The 23,950-nt window shown below is 39.5% G+C and overlaps 1 protein-coding gene across 1 annotated transcript in view; it reads left to right on the plus strand.

The window, feature by feature from the left end:
- Positions 1 to 23,950, plus strand: part of SHROOM2 (shroom family member 2) — a 126,472-nt gene that overhangs the window by 37,606 nt on the left and 64,916 nt on the right. Inside the window, exon 2 of the mRNA XM_082075977.1 lies at positions 13,382 to 13,533. Within this exon, the coding sequence (XP_081932103.1) occupies positions 13,382 to 13,533 (152 nt within the window). The remainder of the gene's footprint in view (positions 1 to 13,381; positions 13,534 to 23,950) is intronic.

Below are 23,950 nucleotides of genomic sequence, written 5' to 3' on the forward strand. Positions count from 1 at the left end.
CACAGCTCCTGCAGCTGGGAGGCTGGATGCTGGAACATTGTGGTGCTCCCCATAGACTTTTTTTTTGTGGACCATGACTGGGATGCTTTTGGAGGAGAGGTAAGTGGGCAGTCTTAAGTACAGAGTTCAACTCCCACTGTTTATATCAACAATAAGTAACGTAAAATGCATAAATGCCAGTGGAAGCAGGGAGAGAAACCTGCAATTACTCTTGTCCATGAATATGCTTCATCTGTCAGTTGTTTGGCTAAAAGAAATGCCTTTTCCAAAGCCCCTTCCTAATAAGTAGAGAATAAAATATATTGTTGTGTCATTAATATTTAAAGGATGGGAGATTTTTCATCATCTAAAACCCCAACCTATTCAGCTGCAGCCCAGTCTTCAGCATAACTACTGAGAGAACCACTCAGCGATATGCTACGCTCTTCAATTAATTTTTTTTTTCAGCATCTTAAGTACACCCACTTATTCTTCAAGCAACTATGAATGAGGAATCCTGGGAAATATTTATCAGTGGGTAAAAATGTGTTCATTCAGCCAAATCTGAGGTAACAGCCTGTTATATCTTGAAGATGGTAACAAACCGCCTTGTTGGAGAGATTGCATAGACTAATGCACAGCCTGAAATAAGCCTGAGCTATAGATTTTAAGCTTCAGCTGGGAAGTAGTGGAGAAAACTCACTTGGATGATGGATTTACCTAAGAATGTAAGATATTCCCCAAATTTCTGGAAGTGATGTGGTTCAGCCCTGCCAGGTAGCTGTGTACAAGTGAAGTCTAAGCCTGCACAGTTGGTGATCCATAATAAAGGCAAGCACAGGCATCTTCAGAAACCAAAGTGTTATTAGAGTTACATGTCTCTGAATGCAGTTTTTATTTAAAAAAAAAAAAGGGGGGGGAAAAGTTTTCATTATCATGATTGAGTTTGTGATGCAACTAACGTAATGCTGATCATAGTCTTAGATCATGGATGTCAAACTCATTTTCACCAGGGGTCACATCAGCCTCACAGTTGCCTTCAAAGGGCCGAATGTAATTTTAGGACTGTATAAATGTACTATGCAGTTTAAATACTTGAGTATTTTTCAGAAGAGTAGATTTTCTCTGCTGTTTTTAGTGGTGATAGATGTTTTTGTTGAACTTGACATGTAACAAAATCCTGTAATGCTTTGTGACCCAATGACCTTTGCAGGATGAATTCAAGATTTGCTTTGAAATTCCAGCTTCCAAGTAGGTGTTTACAAAAATACTGCTCCTTTGTGATTGAATCTCAGCCTGCATGCATAGATAGTATGCATAAAATAAAAATCAGGGGTTTTGTCTAGGGAATCCCTTGCACTTCACCATTTGAAGAATCAGGTCTGTGCTCAGAATATGCTTTTGGGGGAAGGCAGTTTGTGATGACAGGCTTGCGAATGAAAGGCAAGTTTTGAATGCAAGTACTGCCTACTGCGAGCAGGCTCCCCAAAAGACCATGTTGCTGTTCTCTGAAGACGGTCCTAAGAATAGGCCTGTGGGAAATTGTTGGGACTGTCAAACAGTGGGTTAAAATACTGCTTTGCTCCAAGCTCTTGCATACTTCAGTGTTGGGCTTTTAAGACCTGTCTTGTCTCAAAGGAAAACAGCTGTTCAATGGCGTTCATAAATAATACAGACAGTATCTTGTGAGTTCCACAAAATACTCGGTTTCCTTAGCCGTGTTACAGACTAATTTCAGAATGTCAGTACAGCTAGTCTTTAATGGCCTGTCAATTATCAAGATGTGCAAGTTCAAAATCTCCCGTGCAGTGTATTATTTAGAACAGCCAACCTCCTGGCAACACTGACATCCTAAACTGGCATGCTGAGACATGAATTTTTCATTAATACGGTTACATACTGCTCAGAGCACATGCTTCTGAGAAATCTTTATGTACACCAGCACAGGCAGCAGTGGAAGACATAAGCCGTACGTACGTATGCTGACACGCACATGTGCATGTATAGTGGTCCCACCACCAATGTGGGAAAATAGAAGTATAATTATAAGTTTTCTCCTATTGTGCAATAATTTTTGTACAAACATTCGTCCTGAAATTCCACTCATACTTGAGCAACTGCTCTGTGGTGGAGTTGTGACTTGTGCTGCATGAACAGGATGTGTCTTTTAATAAGTGCATCTGCACATATGGCAGAGACTTATGCCAAACAGAAATACAGATGTTTGTCTAAGTGGTTTTGTCATATTTAAATATATACCTTCTTAATGAGGGAAAGCAGCTAATTACATGAAGCTGGTGAAGTATCTGGAGCACAAGTCTGATGAGGAGCAGCTGAGGGAACTGGGGCTGTTCAGCCTGGAGAAAAGGAGGCTGAGGGGAGACCTGATCGCTCCCTGCAACTACCTGAAAGGAGGTTGTAGCATGGAGGGGGTTAGTCTCTTCTCCCAGGTAGCAAGTGATAGGTTCCCTTCCAATCCCTAATATTCTGTGATTCTGTGACAAGAGGAAATGGCTTTAAGTTTCATCAGGGAAGGTTCAGATTGGATATTAGGAAGCATTTCTTCATGGAAGGGGTTGTCAGGCATTGGAACAGGCTGCCCAGGGAAAGTGGTGGAATCACCATCCCTGGAAGTGTTTAACACGCAAATGTGGCACTTTAGGGACATGGTTTAATGGTGGACCTGGCAGTGTTAGGTTAATGGCTGGACTTGGATGATCTTACAGGTCTTTTCCAATCTGAATGATTCTATAATAGTTCTTTAAAACTCTAAGTCTTCGTAGCAGTGTGCTTGCTCTTAGAGCTAATTATTGTCAGGAACATGTTTTATACACTGAAGCCTTTGAAAAAGAACTACAAACGAAAGCTGGTTTGGAAAATGTCAATTTAGAGTAATAAGCATACTGTAATTTCAGAATGTAAGAATTCTCCATCACAATTTACTGCTAAATTTGTGCAGTGTTTTGAAGGTCCTATTTGTATGCTTTGTGTAAAGTTCCATTTTTTAAAATCCATGATGATTCTAGTTTTAGTTGCTAATTCATAGTACAAGCCTATATTTTTTTAAGAAAAAAATAATGTTTTTCATTTGAGTATGAATTACATGACTCAGTATAATTATCTTATTGGTTAATTTTCTCATATTAATCCTAGGAAGAAGTAGACCTGTAAAGTAGAGAAAAGGTGGCAAGGCACTCAGAGGGGTAGATTCCTAATTCCTGTGGTAGATTTTTCATGAGGAAGGAATTTCTTCTAATGCTCTGTGAAGATATTAAGTAAGGAATGGTATGAAGAACCTGAAATTATGAATACTTAGGTCTATTTGGAAAAAAAAATTGTTCTTTTAAGAAATATTTTCTTTTGATGTTGTTGTAATCTGAACTATATGGCAACAGACTACCGATGGTTAGGGGAAAGAAGGGCAGGACAACATAATGTGAGTGATGCCTATGGGTATAAATTGCTAGAGATGTGCCCATCTCCACAGAACTGGATTTTGCTTTTTTCAGGTTCCTGATTCAGAGTTAAGAGGTTGGTGCTTAGTTATAGCTACATGAATGCTTCACACCCTGCTCACATGAGCGTGGTGCCCTAGGAAACTAGATGGATACTATTTCATCTTGTCAATAAACTGCATAAAAACCCTGGTAGGTTTTTTATTAATGTGCTTTTGTTACTGTGGCATCATGAGAGGTTTATGTTGATTGTATAATACTAGCAGTCTGTCTCTGTAGGAGTAACCCACCGGTGACTGGCCATACCCATCAGCTCAGATACTGCAAGTTGACAGGGAGGAACAGCTCAGGCAGAAACTGCCATGCAGCTTGCTTTGTGAACCTTGTTTGATAATTTTAGAAGCAATTTTGTTGCAGTTCCTGCCCTAGAAAAAAATATTTAACGCTGTATTTAGTGTTTGCTTTCTTCATCTTTTTAAGTTTGAATTCTGGGTGAAAGTGGAGTGGAGGAAACTCTCTTCCTTTACTGAGACATTAATAAACAAGAACAGGGAAGAAACTAAGAGCAAGGTTACCCAGACTTCTTTTGTTTCTATAATAATATGCATTTTTGTCTTCTTGATGGTCATCCCACTAGCTTCTGAATTTTTATTGTTTTAAGTAAGGAGGATTGAAATTGCATACAAAGTGCACAGCAGAAACAAGGGTTTGGTAGAGTAGCAACAGGTATCTGCGTCGATTCAGCTTGAGATACTTAGAGTCCATGGGATTGTAGAGATTATATATAATGATGAATTAAACCAGCTTTAGGGTTTGCCTGTTTTAACACTGAGGTGGTGGAGGAAGGAATAGGTGTGTCTTCTTATTTGAACTTGGTTTTAAATATTGGAATTGTTGAGGAAGATGGTGGCCTAGGAAGGCTTCCATTCCTTAATTTGAGTGGTCTGAGAGCCTGAACAGGGGCAAAAGTTAATGCAAAGAACAAAGTCTGTTGTCACATTTTAAAACCTTCAGATTTTAGGAGGACGCTGACCCTTCTTTTGAGCTTTTTCATTTGTTTGTTTTCTTTGCAGAGGAATGGGTAAGGGAATCAACATATTTTAAAATCCAGCACCGTAGTGAGATTTTTTTTTTAAGTTGAGTAATACTGTAAAGGGGAGCTCTTGTTGAAGAAATTGCTATGAATTATTATGAGAGGAGGTCGTTCTCTTCTCGTTAATGCTGATGTCCACTAGATTGTTGCTTAGAGGTCTAATGTGTTCTGCTCACTCCACTGCATCGCAGTAGGTTCTGAAATGAATACTTCAGCAGTAACTATTGAAAATTACTTTCACTTCTGTGATAAAATCAAGTTTTCACGAGTTGATAAAAATATTCTTGCAGGAATTATTGGGGAATGTTATACTTTCTCACTGTCTGAAAAATGAACATCTGTTCTGTGACAAAAGTGGAAGGTCCCAAATAGCAGGTGTGACTGTAACCCAGTGATGGTATGAGTTTGTCAAGATAAGTGTTCTGTTAAAAATGGGCTGTTTCAGAGAAAGTATTTAAAATTGAAACCTAATACTGTTTGTACAATTCCTGTGGCTTTTGGCAGACCCTTCACAGTGCTTTCTGAAACTAACAGGTAATGAACAAGTTTTTTCTGTTGCTAAGTCTTAATCAGTGCTACTTATGTCTAGAAGTGTTTCTTTTTTTCTGAAAATCACAGCAGTCTGTAGACATAGGCATAAATGCAACTTTTTTTTTTTAAAAGGTTATGTTTAGACTGATTGACTGAAGTAAATAGTTGGAATTTATTTTCAGTAAGGATTCTATTGCCATCTACTAGGTCCTTCAATGTCTTCTTTTGAGGCATGTCAAGTTCTTCACAAACTATAAGTTAATGAAACTGGACTTTTCCTTTGTAATTAATGCACAACCTTACCTACATGACCATATGGATACACTCCTTTTAGTTTTTCTTCAGTAAGTCCTACCCTTTCCCTAGTTGTGCAGTGGTTTTACAGGCTCCTGGATTGTATTCAGTATGTTGTTGTCAAGGGCACATTGGCAAGCTGTGACATTATTTTCCTGGGATGGACAGGAAGGCAGAAAGATAAGCCAATCTTATTGGAAGTATATATGGTAGTTGCAAAGTAAAAAAGCCTTGAACCTTATGATCGTAAAGATTACTTTGTCAGGTCATATTTTTCCTCTTGGAAGTCTGTTCCTGTTATCAGTTTGAAAAGATAAAACGCAGGTTGTTTCTATGCATAACCTCTTTTTTAACCATTCTTATCGTTGTTCATAGTACCTGAAAGTACAAAAATGTAGATCTATAAAATACTTAATGTTAACTTCACAGAGTACATATATAAACAGCCTATATATATATGTTTATATGTACTCATCCATGAGTAAACTTGCACAAGCAAATACAGATAAGCTAACCCTTTCAAACTTCTCTGGTGGAAGGTTTGTTAGAATAAGTAAACTGCATATAGAGAAAGAAGTTATCTTTTGGCCTTCTGACTATTTTCTTTTTTCAGGGCACAGGTATGTGGTCCTTTCTTACACAGGTTATTTTGTCATTTTTGAAAAAAAAAAAAAGATAGGAAGGTGTGTTTGAAAACAGTGTAACGTGTCCATGGCTTCAGATGGGTTCCTCTGGATTGGATGCTGTTAGCTTCTGTAAAATGCAAAACCCAAACTCTCAGCTAAAAATAAGTGGGAGTTATTTCTCAATAATTCTTGTCTAAGACTTGTACAGCTTGTCTGGATGAATGCTGTACTAAATAACAGCAATCTAAGCTTTGCTTTGCAAATGTGAGAGCGCTTTGGTGTGGATGGCGAGGGATGGCATTAGAATTCTCCAGGTTCAGGATCTGCACCGACAACAAGCTTCTTCCACTGCCTCTTGCTTCCATCATCTCCATCTTTTCCATGTTTGTCGTCTTCTTACTCCAGGTAGCCTGGACCATTTTTGCTTTTGTCTTGTTTGGGTGCCAGCCTGTCATTGTCAGGACTGTAAGGGCTTGGAAGCTTCCATGCCGGACTTGTGCTACCCTGGAAGGGCTCTTGCATGGAAGGATCCCCAGAAACCTACAATTTGTACCTGTTTAGTTGCTCTGTACAGGTGGAATATATGTAGGCCTACTGGTATGGGTCGTGCAGACTGAAAAGGTCTGGACATGCTTCTATTATAAATGCTATTGTGATAAATCTCACTGAGTTGGAAGAAGCCAGTTTTATTTAGTAGCTCTAAAATATGTCTAGCAAAGCTTAGGTACTAATATAAAAAAACCCCAAACATCCCTGATGCTAAGTATCCCCACCTTCCTTTACATGGTACATTAGCTCTATGCTTTCAAAATATCAAGATGGTTTTTAATTTATTTTATTTTTCTTTCTACTTTGAGTATAAGTATTCAATGGTGATGAAATGTTTCCAATGTCTATTACTGAAACAATGGAATCACTTTGGAAAAAAAACTTTGAAAATAAACATCTGTCATTAAGTTTTTAAAACCTACAAATCTATGTGAAGTCTCTCTTCCTGAAACTTTTCACCTGGAAATTGTTATAATTAGTTTTCTGGGGCAAAGATTCCTTAAATTTTTAACTTGGAATACTTTAATTGGTTGTCATCAATTTGCAGAGCTTCCAATGGCCCCGTGATTTAAATAGACTAAGATACAACAACAGTATCCTCTTAAAAATACTAATTGATGATTTATAATCAGAAAGGTCTTCTCACAGCCTAATGGTAGGTATTGTTTTGAATAAACTGTTAATCAGTTTATGTGTATGTATTAATTTTTAAAAACAGAAACAGTGGGTGTTTTACTATACTACTTAAACACTTCTAGTTTGAGGAACTCTGGAGTTAGGTTTGAGTGTGGAGTCAGTTTTTACAGCTGTAATAAATCCCCCACGAAGATGGCCTGTTAGAGTGGAAGTGACAGCAGGCCCTTAATCAAAACAGTGGACACAATTATAAAAATTGAATAAATACTTAAAGAACTGGAGCATGTAACAGCTTTTCAAAATTTGATACTTGCTTTAAAACAAAAACAAACAAACAAAAAGGATTGCTGTGCAAATACAAGATTGCGGAGCAAATATACAAATGTTTAAATACACCAATTGAAAAGCAATTAGAAAGCACCATGATAGACTGTGTCCTATTACTGAACTCTACTCTTTAAAAAAATGTTTCCAAACCAATTTTTAAGAACGACGTGTTGACAGAAGGCAGGGCTGCTGCCAGCCTGACAGCTCGTGGTCTGTGAGGTGTGATGGGGAATCCTGAGAGAGCAGCTGGCCAAGGTGGGTTTCTCTGCCTCTTCAGAGGTTCTGGGATTGTGGCTGTGAGCCATTGCCCTCGGGTCTAGGGAGAAAGAAACTGCCATTAGAGAAATACATGGCCCTGGACTAAACATTCCAAAAGCATAGTGCAGTTTGCTTTGAATTTTAAAAATAATCTGAGGGAGAGCAAGTATGGGCAAAGGCTGGTGGGGTGGGAAGTGGTGCCACCAGGCAAAAGAGTAGTTCTGGCTTCTGTTCTAAGGTAGTGTCTGCCACATTTGGTGACATGCTTGCCTGCCTGATCAGAGTGCAGCAATTCCCAAGTTAGATAGATACTGGATAGGCACAGATTTTGCAAGTTGGTAGCGCATAGTTAAGCTTTATTTTCTCTGCGTGCTGTTCCTTCAAGTTCGTGTTGAGTAGTTAATTCTGGTTGTTGAACCCACAGTTTGTGGGATGAGGTGGTTTAGGGTTACAAATACCCTCCTAGGGACTTCAAGGTTTCTGTAGAATTCTTTGCTTAGCTGCAGACATCCTGTGTGGTTTTGGACCTTTTTTCCCCTATATGCTTCTGAGCCTGTCTGTAAAATGGGGATAGTGTTAGTTCCCTGCCAGGCGTCCTTCCGACAGACTCTTTAATGTGCAAGTGCTAAATCAGAAGTGGGAGAGAAAGGATATGAAATAATATAAAATTAAATGCGTTAGCCCTGCCCAGCTTCTCGTGCATGCGTGCCTGTGTGAGATGCCTTACATATGCACACCCATTCTCTTTGGACCACTTTGGTCCAATTGCAGTCTGCACCTTTATTTGTGACCCGTGAATCTTGCTGGTGAACACAGCTCTTGCCACTCAGGCTGCCTTTGCAGAATGTATAGCAGGAGCTCAGGTCAGTTCTGTTACTTTTATGTTGATTCCTCAAAGTTATCCAAACACCAGGCTTGAACTGTTGAGCTATTTCTCCTTTGTTTAACTCTGTGCAAAGCAAAATAATTAACACTTCCTACGTTTTACTTGTTCTGAAGTTCTCATACAAAGGATGTTGGTCTTTTGAAAAATGTCCATTTTAGATGCTCATAAGACAAACAACCACAGAATCATTTCTTGGCTGTATGAGAAGTGAATTATGATAAAATAGTTTATCAAGGGTGATAGCAGAATGCTGATAAATGGTGCTGTTTTTTCCTGTGTTTGTCTCTGGGTTTGGGTTTCCATCCCGTCTCCCACCCCGTCAAAGGAGAGCATAGGCAAGAAACTTGTCATTGTAAACAAAACTAGATCTCTTGTGTGACATGGCATTTCCCCAACCTGTCTCCTGCTTGTTTATACAGGTGCCTGTAGAGGAATGTGGGTATTTTAAGTAAAGTGTCAGACCTGATAAACACAGAAGTGAAGAGGTCACATTCTAGAAGTGGTGCTCCCCATCAACACGGCAGCATTTTATAGCTGCAAATATAGGTCATTGTTTTCCCTTTTGTGTGTATTACCAACAGTGAAAGAAATACAGACTTAAAATTGTCCTTTGAATGTGTTTGTGTATCTAGCTGTTGGACTTCCCCATGGCTCAGCTCTTACCCCATTTCAAGGCACTCTTGCCTTTTCATAGGAAGAATTTCACATACCAGAGTTACATGTGTGTTGTTTTTTTCAGTAATTTTTTTTTTCATCCTAATCATCATCTACATCTGCGTCTTGTATCAGTGTCTCTTCCTGTTTTGTGGATATGATATTTTGTAAGCAAAAATAAATTTGGGAGGATACGAGCGTTAATGTACATACAGTTATGAGGGCAGAAGTGTGTGGTTCCAGTGCTCCCTGATGCACAGATTCCAAAGTTTACCTTTGCTCTTGGCCATAGGGAGGTCAGCAGGGACAGCAGGGTGAGAGCTGGAGACTGGCTAAACAGATGCTTTTTGTCAACAAACATCCTTTTCATCTCCTCTTGAACACGCTTTTTTGGTAGCAATATCAAAACCCTTGCTGTGAGGATAGGAGGTCATGGTGCTTACTCTCGTTAACTTAGCATAGCAAGAGGGGTATGATTTGTTAATACATATAGAAAGCATGATTTGAGGACATTTCTAGAAGTCTTCTTCACTCATCCAAGATAGGCAATGTAAATATTCATGATTTTTGGAGTTTTATGTCCTTTATTTATAAGAAAACAAGGTGCTGATTGTTTTTCTTTTCTGTGTCTCTTGTTTCCGGCTATTGCTATAAAAATGTTAAAATGTGTGCTTTATGGGTGTTTAGTTCCTGCAAGTGCTTCAGACTGGGCAGTAGGGTTGTTCAGGGTTATGTCCAGTCACATCTGCCCTTGTTGACTGTTCTTGAAAGACTCCATCCATCTGAAAGTGCATTTTCGAGGCTTTTTTTTCCCCCGACTATTGACTGTTAGCTTTTCTGGGCACTCGAAATTCAGAAAGAAATTGGATGTTAGATAAATAATGTGGACTTACATCTTAAAACTCGGGCTTAAATCTTGAACACAGCATGGCATAGTTAACTCTGTAGGTCGGTGACTGAAATACATTCATGTTTGAGGTGTGCAAAATAGTTGTGACATTTTCAAGTGTATTTGTTAGTTCTAAAATGTTTCTATTTTTGGTTGGTATTTACACTTCTAGTGAAGGTCTGATACGATGGAAAGTTTATCAGTGGGTGAATAAATAAAAAACAATACATGGCAAGACTAGGACACAGAAAAAGAGAAAACTTGAAGGTGAAGCTGGAAGAATGGCACTGTCCAAGTTTGTGCTGAGGAGGCAGGTTAGTACGGCAGTGTTTTTGAAGAGGTCTTTTCCTCAGGGATTTTTTTTTTTTTTTTTTTTTTGTGTTCCTTTAGATATGTGCAAAGTAATGATTTTTTTTTTTTTTTTTGGTCATTATGACTCAATGACTTTTTAGTGTTACTGAAAAAATTGTATTTTTCCTGTCCAGTTAACATTGCCATTTCCACTTAAAAGTGCTTTGTCAAGTGGAATTGCATTCATGCAGCCATTTGAGGATGTGAAGTAAAACTAGTACAGAAGATTTAAGTTTAACTTTATTCAGCTTGAGGAAACTTTTACTGTGAATGGATTTGTGCAGCTTTTATTCTCATCAGCTTCAGCTGATATGGAGTGAAGGTATTATAGACAGCCACTTCTAGTTTTCATGAGGATGGCTTTAGCTTTGTGTCTAGGTTTTCATTATTTTTAAATTTTAGTTTTGTTTTTTTTTATTAATGTTGTTTTGGTCTCTTTGGAAGCTTGCACTGTGTGGAATGTGTAGTCTCCCTACTGAAATGAAAACTCAGAGGGGGTAACTGAATACTCCCTGCTGTCAGTGCATTGCCAGCGTGAAGAAAAAACAAACACACTCGCTGAGAACAATGAACATTCCTTGAAACCCTAGGAGACAGATTTTTTTTCTTTTTCCTTTTTTTTTTTTTTTTTTTTTTTTAAGACAAAAAGACCCTTTTAAGGTCTTCAGGACCAGGTGGCAGGGTCCAGGGCCTCCTCCTCATCACTTGTCATTAGGCTGGGGACTTGCTCAGGGCATAAAGGCTGCAACTGGTTGGCATCTATATTTTGTGTCCTCCTACAAGACTGGGGAGGGGTGGGGAGTGGGTTGGTGTTTGTTTGTTGTGCTTTGTTTGGTTTTGGTGGTTTTTTTTCACCACCTCTGTTTGAATTCTTCCTGCAATTCTAGTGATTCAACTCTGACTTTCATGAACGTTTTTGCACTGCTTTTCTGACATACTGGGCTTCACGCTTCCAAATGGCATTTATTTAGTAGTAACGCAGGAATGCATCTAAACACTTGAAAGACTTGAGGAGGCTTGAGATTCATGAGTCCCCATTTACCTCTTATTCATCTCTGCCTTGTATCAGTGTCCCCCGTATAGCAGCCACTCTGTACTTAACATCCGTGAACATAAATCTTTTTGCTTGCATATAAGTGATTTCCACTGCTGCTCCCTGGTTTTCAGCTTTACTGTAGATTTGCCAGTGATAATTCAGTGTTCTGGTAAATTCTTGATGTTCAGAGGACACATGAGCAGGTCAGAGGCAGGTCATAGCTTAAGAACTAGATGTATTGGGATTTAGAAACTTGCTCGGTCTTTAATTATCTGTGTTTTAATTCAGATAAGAAGTTCTGGAAATTAAGTTACTTGATTAGTATTAATAGTGAGCATTTTAGAATGGGATGTAAGACTAAGTAATTTTCATGGCATTCTTTTTCGCTCAGATTTACAGGTCTGAAGATTTTTAAGAACATTTATCCTAAACTTACAAAAAGAGAGCTTTTATGTGGCTGCAATGAGATTGCTGTGGTGTATGAGATCTTCCTAATGTACTTTCATCAGGAGTTATTGCTTTATTTTACTAGGTTATTTAATTTATACTTTGGTTGTTGGTGTGTCCCTAAAACCTGTACTGTGAGCTTCAGAATTCCTGAAGTTAGCTTTCCTCTGGATTTATCTTGCTGCTGATTAACTTTGGTGCTGAGAAGGTGGCAGTTCTTTATGAAGTTTTCTGTGGTTGGGGCAATTACAAGGACTTCTTAATAGATTCACTGGCATTTAATAATGAGGAACTCAGAGATACTGTAGTCAAGGCACTATATAATGAAGACATAAATGAAAACCTTTGGTTTGAAGACTGTGTCAAATTTACAAGAAGAGGTGGGATATGGATTGTGAGCAAGTGAGAGAGGAATAAAATTAAATGTGTAAGATTATGAGACCGAGCAACTGAGAAGCCAGCGGCTGCGTTGACAGCAAAGTAGATAGGAAGAAACTGAGAAAGCTGAGGGCCTGAACTGCAAAGTGCTCAGGACTTACAGCTATGTTTGAGATCAGTTCAAACCATGGGTACTTGTTAGTCTGGCTGATCGAGCTTTTGGGATTTGTTTTAAATTTAAAAAATGGGCAACTCCTGAGGGGTTTGTTTCCTTCATCAGGATGGGAATTGCCAAAAACTGACTCTTTGATTTATCTTGTGTGTGTTTTGCCACGTTATGAATAGTTCTGTAAAAAATTAAGTGCATGCAAGAGATGCCTGTGGCAGTAAAATAGTCTTCCAGTGAATTTCCCTTAGTATTACTGTGTTCTTTGACAGTGTGACATGCTGTTTCTCATGCTTGGATCTCAGACCATTGTCTCTTCTAACAGAGCTGTTCGTTAGCTGTATAGACTGTAGATTCTCAGATGTTTTCGTGTTATGTGCCTGAAGAAAACCACTTTATTTTCTAGACCAGCTCGTTGTGCAATAGTTTGAGTTTTCATAGCATGCCAGATTTTTTTAGTTGACTTGGTGGTTAACATTATTGACTATATGGTTAATATTACTGCTTACTTTCTCTAGAGAACCATATTTTAAGATGCCTGCCCAAAGCTCTATTTGCAAGTATGATAACCTGCCCTGTATTGAATGGAGCTCAAGATCACAGATGTGTTTGACTCCCAGATTTTCTTAAGTTTCCTCCCTTCCATTTCTTTCCTGCTCTAATTGTCTTCATGCCATTACTCTTTATAGAGTTTTTAAATGCATTTAGAAAAATAATTTTAAGCTCTTAATTACTGTATGAAGCCAATATTGAAAGCTTATTAACTTATTTTAAAAGTGTCACTGTAACCTCAGTAATTCTACCATTTGATATGCTTTTTCTTCAGATTGAAGATGGGAGCAAAGCTGCAGCTGTGGACAAGTTACTGGCTGGAGATGAAATTGTTGGCATCAATGATGTGGGCCTCTCTGGTTTCCGACAAGAAGCGATCTGTCTGGTGAAAGGTTCACACAAGACACTGAAGCTTGTAGTAAAAAGGTAAGCTTGTGCCATTCAGCTGGAAAACCAAGTTTAGTCCAGGCTGTAAGCTGCTGGGCAAGTAAGTTTGCCAAGACTTGGCAAGATAATGGTTTTCATTCAGTGATATTAATGAACATATTATGCAGTGTTACCACCTTCTTGAACATAGGCTCTTTATAGCTGGGGACGTGGGGCGAGGTAGCCTATTGATCAAAGCAAAAACTGAAGCCATATATTCAATACTGTTGAGATGTGGTGATTTGTGGTTCTTCTTCCGTTCTGTCCTCCTGAAGTGCAGGGCCAGAAGCCAGCTGTCCGTCCTGCCCTATGTCCCTGCCTTTGGTGTGCAGACACCAGGAATGATTTTTAGCACTTTTGCTTTGCAGGCCATTTGGGCTGTGAGAAGTGGGTTACATGGGAAGCTTTTGAAAAAGTGTTCTCCCACTTTGTGAGCATATTTGAGGTCTCTTTCTTATGTGGTTTGCGTAAAGTGTACTTACAGTTAGTTATTAACAAAGGGAAATACTGAAACTTTTTTATCAAAACAAGAACCCATTTTTTGTTGGGAAACTATTTGTTTTGTCATTTTGATTTACAACTTTTGAGTTCACACTTTTTTACTAACTTGAGTTAAAATTAAGTTTCATAAAATAATTTTGACCAAAGTGAACAGGTGTTTTATGTTAAATCGCATAACTTCTGAAAAAAATTCAGACCAGGAGATTTGAACAACAGAATCTTTCTAATTAATTTCCTACTGCAATGGGTCAGAACTTTCTGATTAATTTTCTCAAATTATACCAACTGGTCTTTCATGAGAGAATTTTGTGTAACTTTGTTAGAGTCAAAAAATAATTTTGTTACCACACTGAAAATGCTGAGAATTGGGGTTTGACAAGTATGATGGTCCAGTCTGCAACTGAAACTATTATTTGAGGCTGTCTGAATTGAGGGCTGTGTTTTGTGAAATAGCACTGGTAGGTAAGAGAGGTACGAAAGCATGTTTTTAATCTTTGCTTTAAGAAGGTGTTTTTGACAGAAGGAATTACAGGAACCTGAATCTTTTTCACAGGTGATAGTTTATATCCTCACCAATAGCTACTTTCAGAAGCTCTCACAAAATTTTTGTAACACTAAAGCTAATAAATGCAAAATAGAATGCATTCACAAGTATTATAAATCACGCTGGTGTTCAACAGTTTCAACTTGCACGGGCTATTCCAGTAAAAGCATTTTTGTTAGCAGAGGTTACATCAGCTGCTTCTGTCACAGAAAGGGAGAACTTCAGGGTTGAGAAGTTTTATAGACATTGAAGAATCTGCCAAGACAGCAAGTCTTAATTACTATGAAAAGCTTCAGACCAAGTGGAAAGGTTCCCTCTTTCTTGGTGCTTTTCAGTTTTATGACAGTAGCTTACTCAGAATCTGTGAATTCTGACCCATCTTTGGAAACGGCAGAAAGTTTAATGCTCAGATACCCTCACAAGAGATACAGCTCTGCTGTTCTTGTTGTTCTCAAGTACTTCACTCCATGCCTGTGATTTTTGGAGAACTTTCATAGAGCTAATCAAGCACTGGTTTGCTGCTGGCAGATTTGTAGCCATTCTCTGCAGGCAGCAGAGCCCCATTGCTATGCAAGCTTGTGTGCAGTTTGGTGCAAAGCTGATGGATTTTCATCAGTCCTTTCTCATCCCTCCTCTTTTTCCTTCCCTAGCACACGTGCAATGGGGAAAAGCAACCTTTCTGTTCTAGCCAAGAGGCTGAAATAGTGGCTGTTGCTAAGGAAAACATTTTTATCTTAAATTAATGAAGATTTCCATAGCTTCCAAAAGAGGCAAGAGCCTTCTGGGTCATTGACGAGCCTGCATAATATTAGGTAAAATTTCATAAAACTTACTGAATGAAATTAGCTAGGGTTTTTGTCTGTGTTTTTTCAACTTTGCTCTTTCTGTTGGAAAGTTGCCTTAGGACATCAGTCCTTTGACGGTCAGAAACCTTTTAACAGCCCGTCTCATTTTATTCTTGGCCAACTTGTTCTCATGCGCTGCTGTCTGTGTGCTGAAATAGCTTTTCTTTTCCTGTTGGAAGTTCAAGTGATGAAGGTTTTTATAAAAGTCTTGTTGCATGCTTTCTTCCAGAAGTTATGGTTTGAACAACAGTACTGTGTTGTTCTGTTTGCCCTAAATCTTAGGCTGAATTTTTATGAGTGCTTCAAACAGTCCCGTCTTTAAGCAAACCAGTTGTTTAGTCTTTGCATGAGCTCTCCTGCAGGTCTGGATTGAATTGGATCAGGGGACTGATCTGACTGCAAAATTACTTGGGGAAGTAGGTTTTCAGCTGGATAGGACCACCACATTCGGAGGCAGTTTGCGCTTTAATTAATTACAGCAATCTTGAAATGGCTGCCTTAGCGTTTTTGGACTATTTCGGTCTTCTTTAGATCCACCCTTACTGTTCTCTGGGGAAGCTGGGGATAGTCCCACAATTCCCTTTCGTTGAGTTATATATGAGATGAAGTATTGATCTGCAAGTCACAGAATCTGCTTGCCCTGTGTCCTTTGTCTAGCACTGTGATGTGTTCATTTAACATTTATTCCCCGTGGGTGTCAGTGTAATAATCCGAAGCACGAAATAGACAAATGGTTTGAAGTTCAACAGCCCAGTCCTGAAAGGTCGGAAGAGTCTTTCTTTTCATCATGTTTGTCCTTGCTATCTGTGAAAGTTAACCTGGGAAACCAAGTTCTAGATTTTTTTAGTTGAGAACTTTATTTTTTCCCCTAGGGTTATTTGTGGTATCTATTTCTAGACCAATCCAGAAGTGAAAAGCAAACATTTTTAGAACTATCATGATGTGGATAAATAACATTTTAACAAAATTATTCTGGAAAGCAGAGAACTCGCTATTAATGTCAGTAGACTTAATCTAGAAAAATCAGGTTTCATTTGTCGCTGGTGAGAAGCGGGTCCATGTGAGATTCCTCCAAATAGGTCACTCCTTCATGCAGTAACACCACATCCTTATCTTATATTGATCTAACTCTTTCTGTACCTGGGAAGCAGTAGGATATGCTGGTTTTGGTTTAGAAGTCTAATGTACCTACAGCCATGACCAAGTGAAAAAGTGTTGCCATAGTAATGTGTTTCATTCATGATAATTAACCTGTGACTGTAGCAAGAGTTGCTCAAGGGGCTGGTGGTGGTCCACAGTAGTGGCTGGCTTCCACAAAATTATTTTTACCCACTATTTTTAAAGGATCTGATGCTTGACTTGCATAGGGAAAATAATATTAGTCTCTAAATAGAAGTGCCTGCAGTACTAAATACTCAGCATAAATGTGCTGGCTATCAGCATACACACACACTTGGTTCTATTTTTTGGAAACATTGCATAGTTGTGGTCTAAACCAAATTAGGACTATGCAACTGGCTCAACAACAAATGTGATGTTTAAGTAGCTTATATATATTGATGGCTGAACAAGTGCAGTGTACTTTGGTCTTAGATTAAAAGGGGACTCAGGAGGCTTTATGTTGTTTTCTCAGGTGGGTTTGTCCCAACAACACGTCTTAATTATGCGCTAGTTCTTCAGTGTAGTACTGAGTCGTTTCTCGAGTAGGTTCCTTTTGCAGGAAAATGAAAAGGAAAGTGTGCTTAGGACATTTCTTACAGGAATTCTATGTGAATTTCTCTTGATTTGGAAAAGATGTGTGCCTGTCTACATGTATACATATGGAAAATTGTTCTGAGTGTTGATACTGAGGTCGTTACCCTATTCTGTGCAATTTAATGGTTCTGCATACACTTCTAACATAAATTCCCTTCTAGTTATTAAATAAAATCTCCTTTTCTTTGCATACACTAGACATAAGTGTCTACCACAAATCCATGAAAGTTTGGAATAGTTTTCGGCTATGAGTTCATGAGACATATTTAACTGTTAAAAATTTGCACTTCAGTTTGTGTTTTGTTAATGTTAAAAGGAGGGTGGGATTATGTGGCCTTTGAGAGTCACCCTAAGTAGTTATGTGGGGTTGTCCTGTTGGCTGCTTGAATCATCTGTTTGTGGCAGCGGAAGCAGGTGAACAAGGAGGGATAGCTATGGACGACTCTTCCTCAGCGTCTGCTGGTGACGAAAAGCTGAGCTTTGTTTAACTCTGTAGGTACTGCCAGTGCCTGAGAACCAGCCTTAGAGTTCTGGAGTAGTTCTGGCCATGTTGCATACACATGTGAGCAGGCATGTCTTCCTTTATATAGCATTTAGTTTTCATGCCTTTGTGTGGTGAAAGAGCAGGCTGCTTTTGCAATGCTGAGGAGTCCCTTGTTATAGGAGAGGGAAAGAGAGTGAGAGAAAACACGCTTGCTATCAGAAGGGTGGTCTGAATGCTGAATTTTACTGTGCAGATACATGGACTATAAACACCTGGACATGGAAAGTTAGGGTAATTCTTATTTGCATGACACTTCATGAAGACAGACAGCCATTTAATTGAAGCATAGCAGAAGGAGAGTTCTTAATGAGTCTCCCGAGGGTTCTGAGATTGTACAGTACTGTCTGGGAGAGCTCAGCAGAAATTCAGGAATAAAAATCTCACAGTCATTTACAGCATTTGTATGGGCAATTGCTGAAATTTTGTCATATTCTGTGTGGAAACATGCTCAGTACTACCTGTGACCTTTCCGCAGTGAGTTTTGTGTAACTTACCAAGGAAGATCTAGTTTTGCCCATTTATGATGAGTGCAACAGCTAGCTGTGTACTTCATAGCTCCTTGTGACTGCAGGAGTACTGTCAGACTTGGCAATACAAATCGTGAGATGAGGGATTTGTGTTTTCGGTACAATTATGAGATATGGATGGAGGACTGTGAATTCTGCCTCTTACCTGTGTTTGGCCACTTGGTAGTTCCAGTTTTGTAGATATCAAAATAGTTAGTAGAGTTTTGCAGATTTTAAGCAAGTATTACACATATTTAGTCCACAGTTATGGTTAAGTATTGCTCAATAAACCAAATGCGTTTGCAGAGAACCACTTTTGAGTAGAAGTAAAATCTCTTTTGCTGTTAAATCTCATTCCATTGCTTCTGGAACTAGGGCTTATTACAGACAAAAAAAATAACAGTGTTTTCTCTCTTGTTGCCCAATAGCCATAATTCTTCTTTTTTAAAGATTGACCTTGGCCTTGACTAAGAACATATTTTTCTGTTGTTTCTTAATGCCTGTATTTTCAGCCAGACTTTGGGAAGGAGTAGGAAACTGCAGTGGGGTTTTCCAGGACTGTATCTGCACACATGTATATTGCTGTAAAAAGTAGGCAGATGTGAAAGCCTCTCACCACCCATGTTTCTTGGAGTTGATGTGAGCATAGAACAGCAGATCTTTGGTATGCACACTCTGCAAGCCAGTATTTGCAGCAGATGCACACAGCTTTCAGATTCAAGGCTTGAATGTTTCTATGTGGCTGCAGTTGGTGGAAGGGCTGGGCCATTAAATTCCCATTTTGGAAATTTACTGAGAAATGGGTCAGTGCTGTCAGCCCGCTCTGCACAAAGCGGGATGGCGGGTTTTCAATGTGTGCCAGATAGGATCTCTACCACCCCTGCTCCCAGCTGGGTCTTGCGATGGAGGGGGGAGCCAGCCATGTGTGTCAGGATGTGTGACAGGGCATTGCCAGGCCAAGGCCTCTTCTCCTCTCCTTTGGTGCTGCCACTGTGCTGCCGTGGCTCACGAGTGGGACAGCAGGAGCCAAAGAAGCCACTCTGTGTGTGCTTGGTGGGGTTCCACAGAGGGGGCCGACTGGCGTGCAGTTCCCCTTCCGCTTGGGTGTGCCCCCCACCTACTCCACAGGCAAACATGGGGCTGGGTGGCCACTACTGCGCTCCTCCACCTCCTTCAGCTGTGTAGTCCTGCGCTGCTGATGGAAGGAGTGGACATGGCAAAAGCAAGAGCGCACACTTTCATCTTACATTTTCAACGAATTATACCTGGGAAGAGCCCTGATGAGGACCATTTCCCCTAGCTGTCGCTTAACCAACATGGAAATTGTGTGAATCCATGTTCCCTTCACCATGGCCCTGGCAACACCACCCAGGTGTTTGGATGTTTCCCATGCCAGCTGTCTTTTTGGTGGGTGTACATCTAAAAAGCACTTTTATTTATTGATTTTTCTGCCCACCTCACCTGTTTCTTAGTTACATTAGCAGGATTTGATTCATGCTGTTAGTGACACACCAATGGACACTTGAGGTGAACATAAGCTTCAGTCCCCCTAGCTGGCCGTGTGTTGTCCCTGGTTTCAAAGACCAAACCGTTGCCTTGTGTTTTTTTATGTTTTTCTTGTACAATTGTCAGGACTCTCTCAATATGTATGTTGTGAGTGACATGTTTTTATGTTGTGATGACTTTCATAATTTATTTCTTTACAAATCTAAAAAAATCTAGCCTGTAAAACTTGAGTAACAGAAAGTTAAAAATGCAACAGATGTCACCATGTTTTCCCAAGTCAGCGCTGTTAGAAAGGGCATAGACATTTCTTTGTGGGTAAAAGGAAACCTCTATATTTTGAATATGCTTATTCAAAAGGTTACTTGTGGCAATGCTATTCAGTTTTGTTAAGTAATGACTAAAATTGGGCGATGTTGCTCCTGACTGGTTTTCTAGGTTTGGGTTTGTTTTTTTTTTTCTTCAGTCCTGCAAGCACTTGTTGAAATGGTTAATTTTGAGCATGAGTACTCTCAACCTATTTAGGGAGAACTCTCACATGACTGAAGATGAGAAACTATACAAGTGCTTACAGGATTTAACCATAGCTTTTTACCAGGTGGTACATTGGATTTATTCTTAAAACTGCTTTCCACTGGTGAATTTCAGTGTAGGTGGTGGAAACTCTAATATGTAACCCCTTGGGTAAGAGTGGGAAGCAGGTGAGCCTTCTAAAATTTGGGTGTCTGAAGACTTACTCATTTCACATGGTAATATGCAGACACAGACAATGTTTTTTTGTGTGTGTTTCATAATACTGTAGGTCACTGCAAACTCTTGACTAAAACAGAATTGTAGCCCATCCATTAAAGACCAAATAAGTAGTGGTTTTATGTTGGGAATCTTTTTTGCATTTGGAAGGCATGCTTCTGTGTATGTTGTATGTGTTTTGAAATATCAAATTGTTTGGGGTTGCTCTTAAGCACTTAAGAATGTTGGGTTTTTTAAACACTCGTCAAGAATTTTGACATGCATGTGTACAGCTTTGGGAGAGCACTAATACTCTTGTTTCATTGTGGTGCAGTTCTCCTTGAGCTACTTTTATTTTAGGTTACATATTTCATCTCCTGAAGATTAAATGACTGATGAGATTGAGAATTTGGATGCTTCTTAAATGTTTCAGTGTCAAGTGTCCTACCATGTTAAGTATAGAGATTTTATGCTCTACTTGCTCAAATAACTACACGTAACACACTCCAATTTGAAAAGATTGTAAAAAGGTTTTAAAATTTCTGGATCAAACCCTTAACTCCAGAAGTATGACCATGTAAAAGAAGGGCAGGAATGCAAGAGTGTTGCAGCTTTAGTTACTGAATAACTGAACAAATTTACATCTTATCTCTTACACATGAAACCCATTATTTTATGGTCATTGCTGCTGAATCTGCATAATAGTGGGTCAGCTGGCAAAACAAAGTCTAGCACAGAGACACAGCTACTACAATGCCGAGTTATACAGCCCTTATGCTTTTAGTTCAGCTTCATGCTGAGTCCCCAGGAAGGGCAGAGTGACAAAAGCTGAGGTTTGGGGAAATTTCTTCTGGGCTGCAGTTGAAGTCAGCATCAGCTCTTTGGTCTGGCTCAGGGAGCAGCCTTGCCTGCAAGTGGGCAGCCAAACTGGAGGGTGGCATATGATGGGGAAGAAAGCACTCTGGAGGATGGTAATGTCTTCAAAATCTGATCTGGCTTAGGGCATGTCAGAGCAAAAAAAGCTTACCCAAATAAAACTTGAAGCATCTCAGCTTGTGGTGGTGTTCTTTGTGGAAGTCAATAATTCGCATCATGTGGCTAGAGTGCTTTAACCAGGAATGAGGTGAACTAAAGCTGGGCTGTGTCCTGAAATGCCCTGGGACTGAAGGAACTCTCTTTCCTCACTCCCATTTTTGAATGACCTTGGACGTGGTTGGGTAAATCACAGTTGAAATTGGTGTGGGAATACACCGCACCTGGGTAGAAACACCAGTTGGTATTTGAAATGTGGTTTATGAGGAAACTCAGTTCGTTTGGGACAGGTATCGAAGGGTAAGCTCATAGCGGTAGGTGGCTGGGAGGCAAAACACACCCGTTGTTTCTGGCCACAAGCACAGCGGGTTTTCCACAGCCGTGTGCTCCGTGGATGTGACAAGTTCCTTCTTGCTGAAGGCAGCATGTTGGGCCGGTGCAGGCAGCTGCCTGCTGCTGTGCTCCATCCTGGGCAAAGGTGCTGGTGGGGATCGTGTCCAAAGGCTGCTTTGTGTGCTCCTCCTTGCTCCTGATCTTTGCCTCAGTCAGGGTTAAACAGCCTAAAATCCCCTGGGTATTTTAAGTCCTTCTGCTGCTGTTAGCACCTGCCCTAGTAGGGGCTGCATTTTTCTTAAGCATTACTGCTGAATGAAGCCTTTTTTGTATTTATGTTGAAGGTTAATTTTTTTTAGCACCTTACTTACATAGCACGATAACTTCTAAAATACTTGAAAGTAAACCCTGCTGGAACCAGAGTTTGTAGCTGGTTTTTCAATTAGGAAAGCATTTCGGATGCTTCCAGATTATAAACACTAACTTAAAAAATGTTTTATTATCCTATTCTTTAGAGGAATTCTGATAAATCATGGCAAAAACTGAGGTAAGAGGATGACATCAGGAGTTTAATGCTATCTAGCCATCAAAAGGTAGCGATTCTGCACAAAATAAGGATGAGGAAAACATATTTGTGTATCTTATATAATATATCATAAATCCCAAGATCAACACTTTTATCTCGGGCATCCAGATGTGCCTGTCTAGTTCCCCAAGGCAGAGCAAAGAAAAACCGTTCCAGAATATTAAAGTTTTATCATGGTCATCTATTGTGAATTTAGCAGGCTGGAAGATTGATGATTTAATTACTCATACAACTTAATACTTCTTTGTCAACAGTGCATATCTTATTTATAAATGAAATTGCTGTTCCGTCCTGCTCAAGCCTGTACAGTTGGGCTGAGGTACAAGGAAAACCAGAGCAGACTCTGATGGTGAAATCCTACTTTGCCCAAGTTAATGGCTGAACTCTTTAAGGGCACTAAGACTTGATAATTTATTTGCAGTTATTTGTTTTTGCAGGCCAAAGCAGGGCATTTTGCAGGTCTCTTTGGTTTTTTCTTAACATGAAATGCGACTTACTTAGGTTGTGGGGTAGGAAGGAGCTGCTCTGCTGTGCTGCCACAAGGTAATAATGCTCCTTCCAGCGTGGCTGTTTTACCAGAGGCACTGCTGACCGTGGTGCATCATTGCTGTGTGCTCCGTTTTCAGACGCAGGGTGACTGGCAGATGGGAGGTCAGACCGACTGGTTACCTGACACGTGAAAAGAAAGCAAAGAGCAATGCTACAGACTCTATAGGTCTTGCTATGGTTGAGAACAAGGCAGAAGATAATCATGTAGATCTATGTGTGAATTTTGGCAGGTGAGAATAGGCATTTGAGGTTGGATATGCTTCTTTGCTAAAATGGCAGGGACTTGAACCTGTACCGTGTAACTCAGTAACTTGTCTTCAAAATACTGGTTCAATTTGCCATTCTAAGACATCCAAATATCAATAGGTTGCTTTTATTACTTCTTTTCTATGAAATTTTAGAGCCACTCCCTCCCTCAGAAGTCCGTAAGTTAAGGACATGGTTATATTTTGTTGTTGCTGTTGTCACATTCTAGGTCAGTTCTCTTTTAGGGTTACTTTTTGGGAGTCACTTCCTTTTATGATAAGATACTAGAGGCTGAAAATGCAAAAACAGGAACTCCTCATGTTTTGTGTGGGGAAAAAAAATGCTACAGTTCCATTTGCTGCATCCAGAAAAATAGGCTGACGTTGTTGTTAAAATTTGTCAGCACTTTTCTTAGAAAGGTAAGAAGGGAGTACAGGGTATTCAGATACTCAGTGCATAGAGACCAAAAACAAACAGCAAAGACACAAACAGTTTTGATGTCTTAGCTCATTGCATTGAGGTTTTTGAATGTTTGTAATTCACTAAAAGGTGATATCAGAAAACAACCTGTTAATTTCAAGTGTCTCGATTGGAGTGAGTCATTTTAAAGGTGCCTAAAATCCAAAAACTGCTGAGTAAACAAAGAGAAAGAACAATGAACGTGTCTCAAAGTCCATGTTCGAAAATGAAGACATCCAGAACCTCTCCTGACTACTGAAGATCACAGTTATAGCAATTTAATAT

The sequence above is a fragment of the Streptopelia decaocto genome, assembly GCF_964273445.1.
Source record: "Streptopelia decaocto genome assembly, chromosome: 1".
Lineage (NCBI taxonomy): Eukaryota > Metazoa > Chordata > Aves > Columbiformes > Columbidae > Streptopelia > Streptopelia decaocto.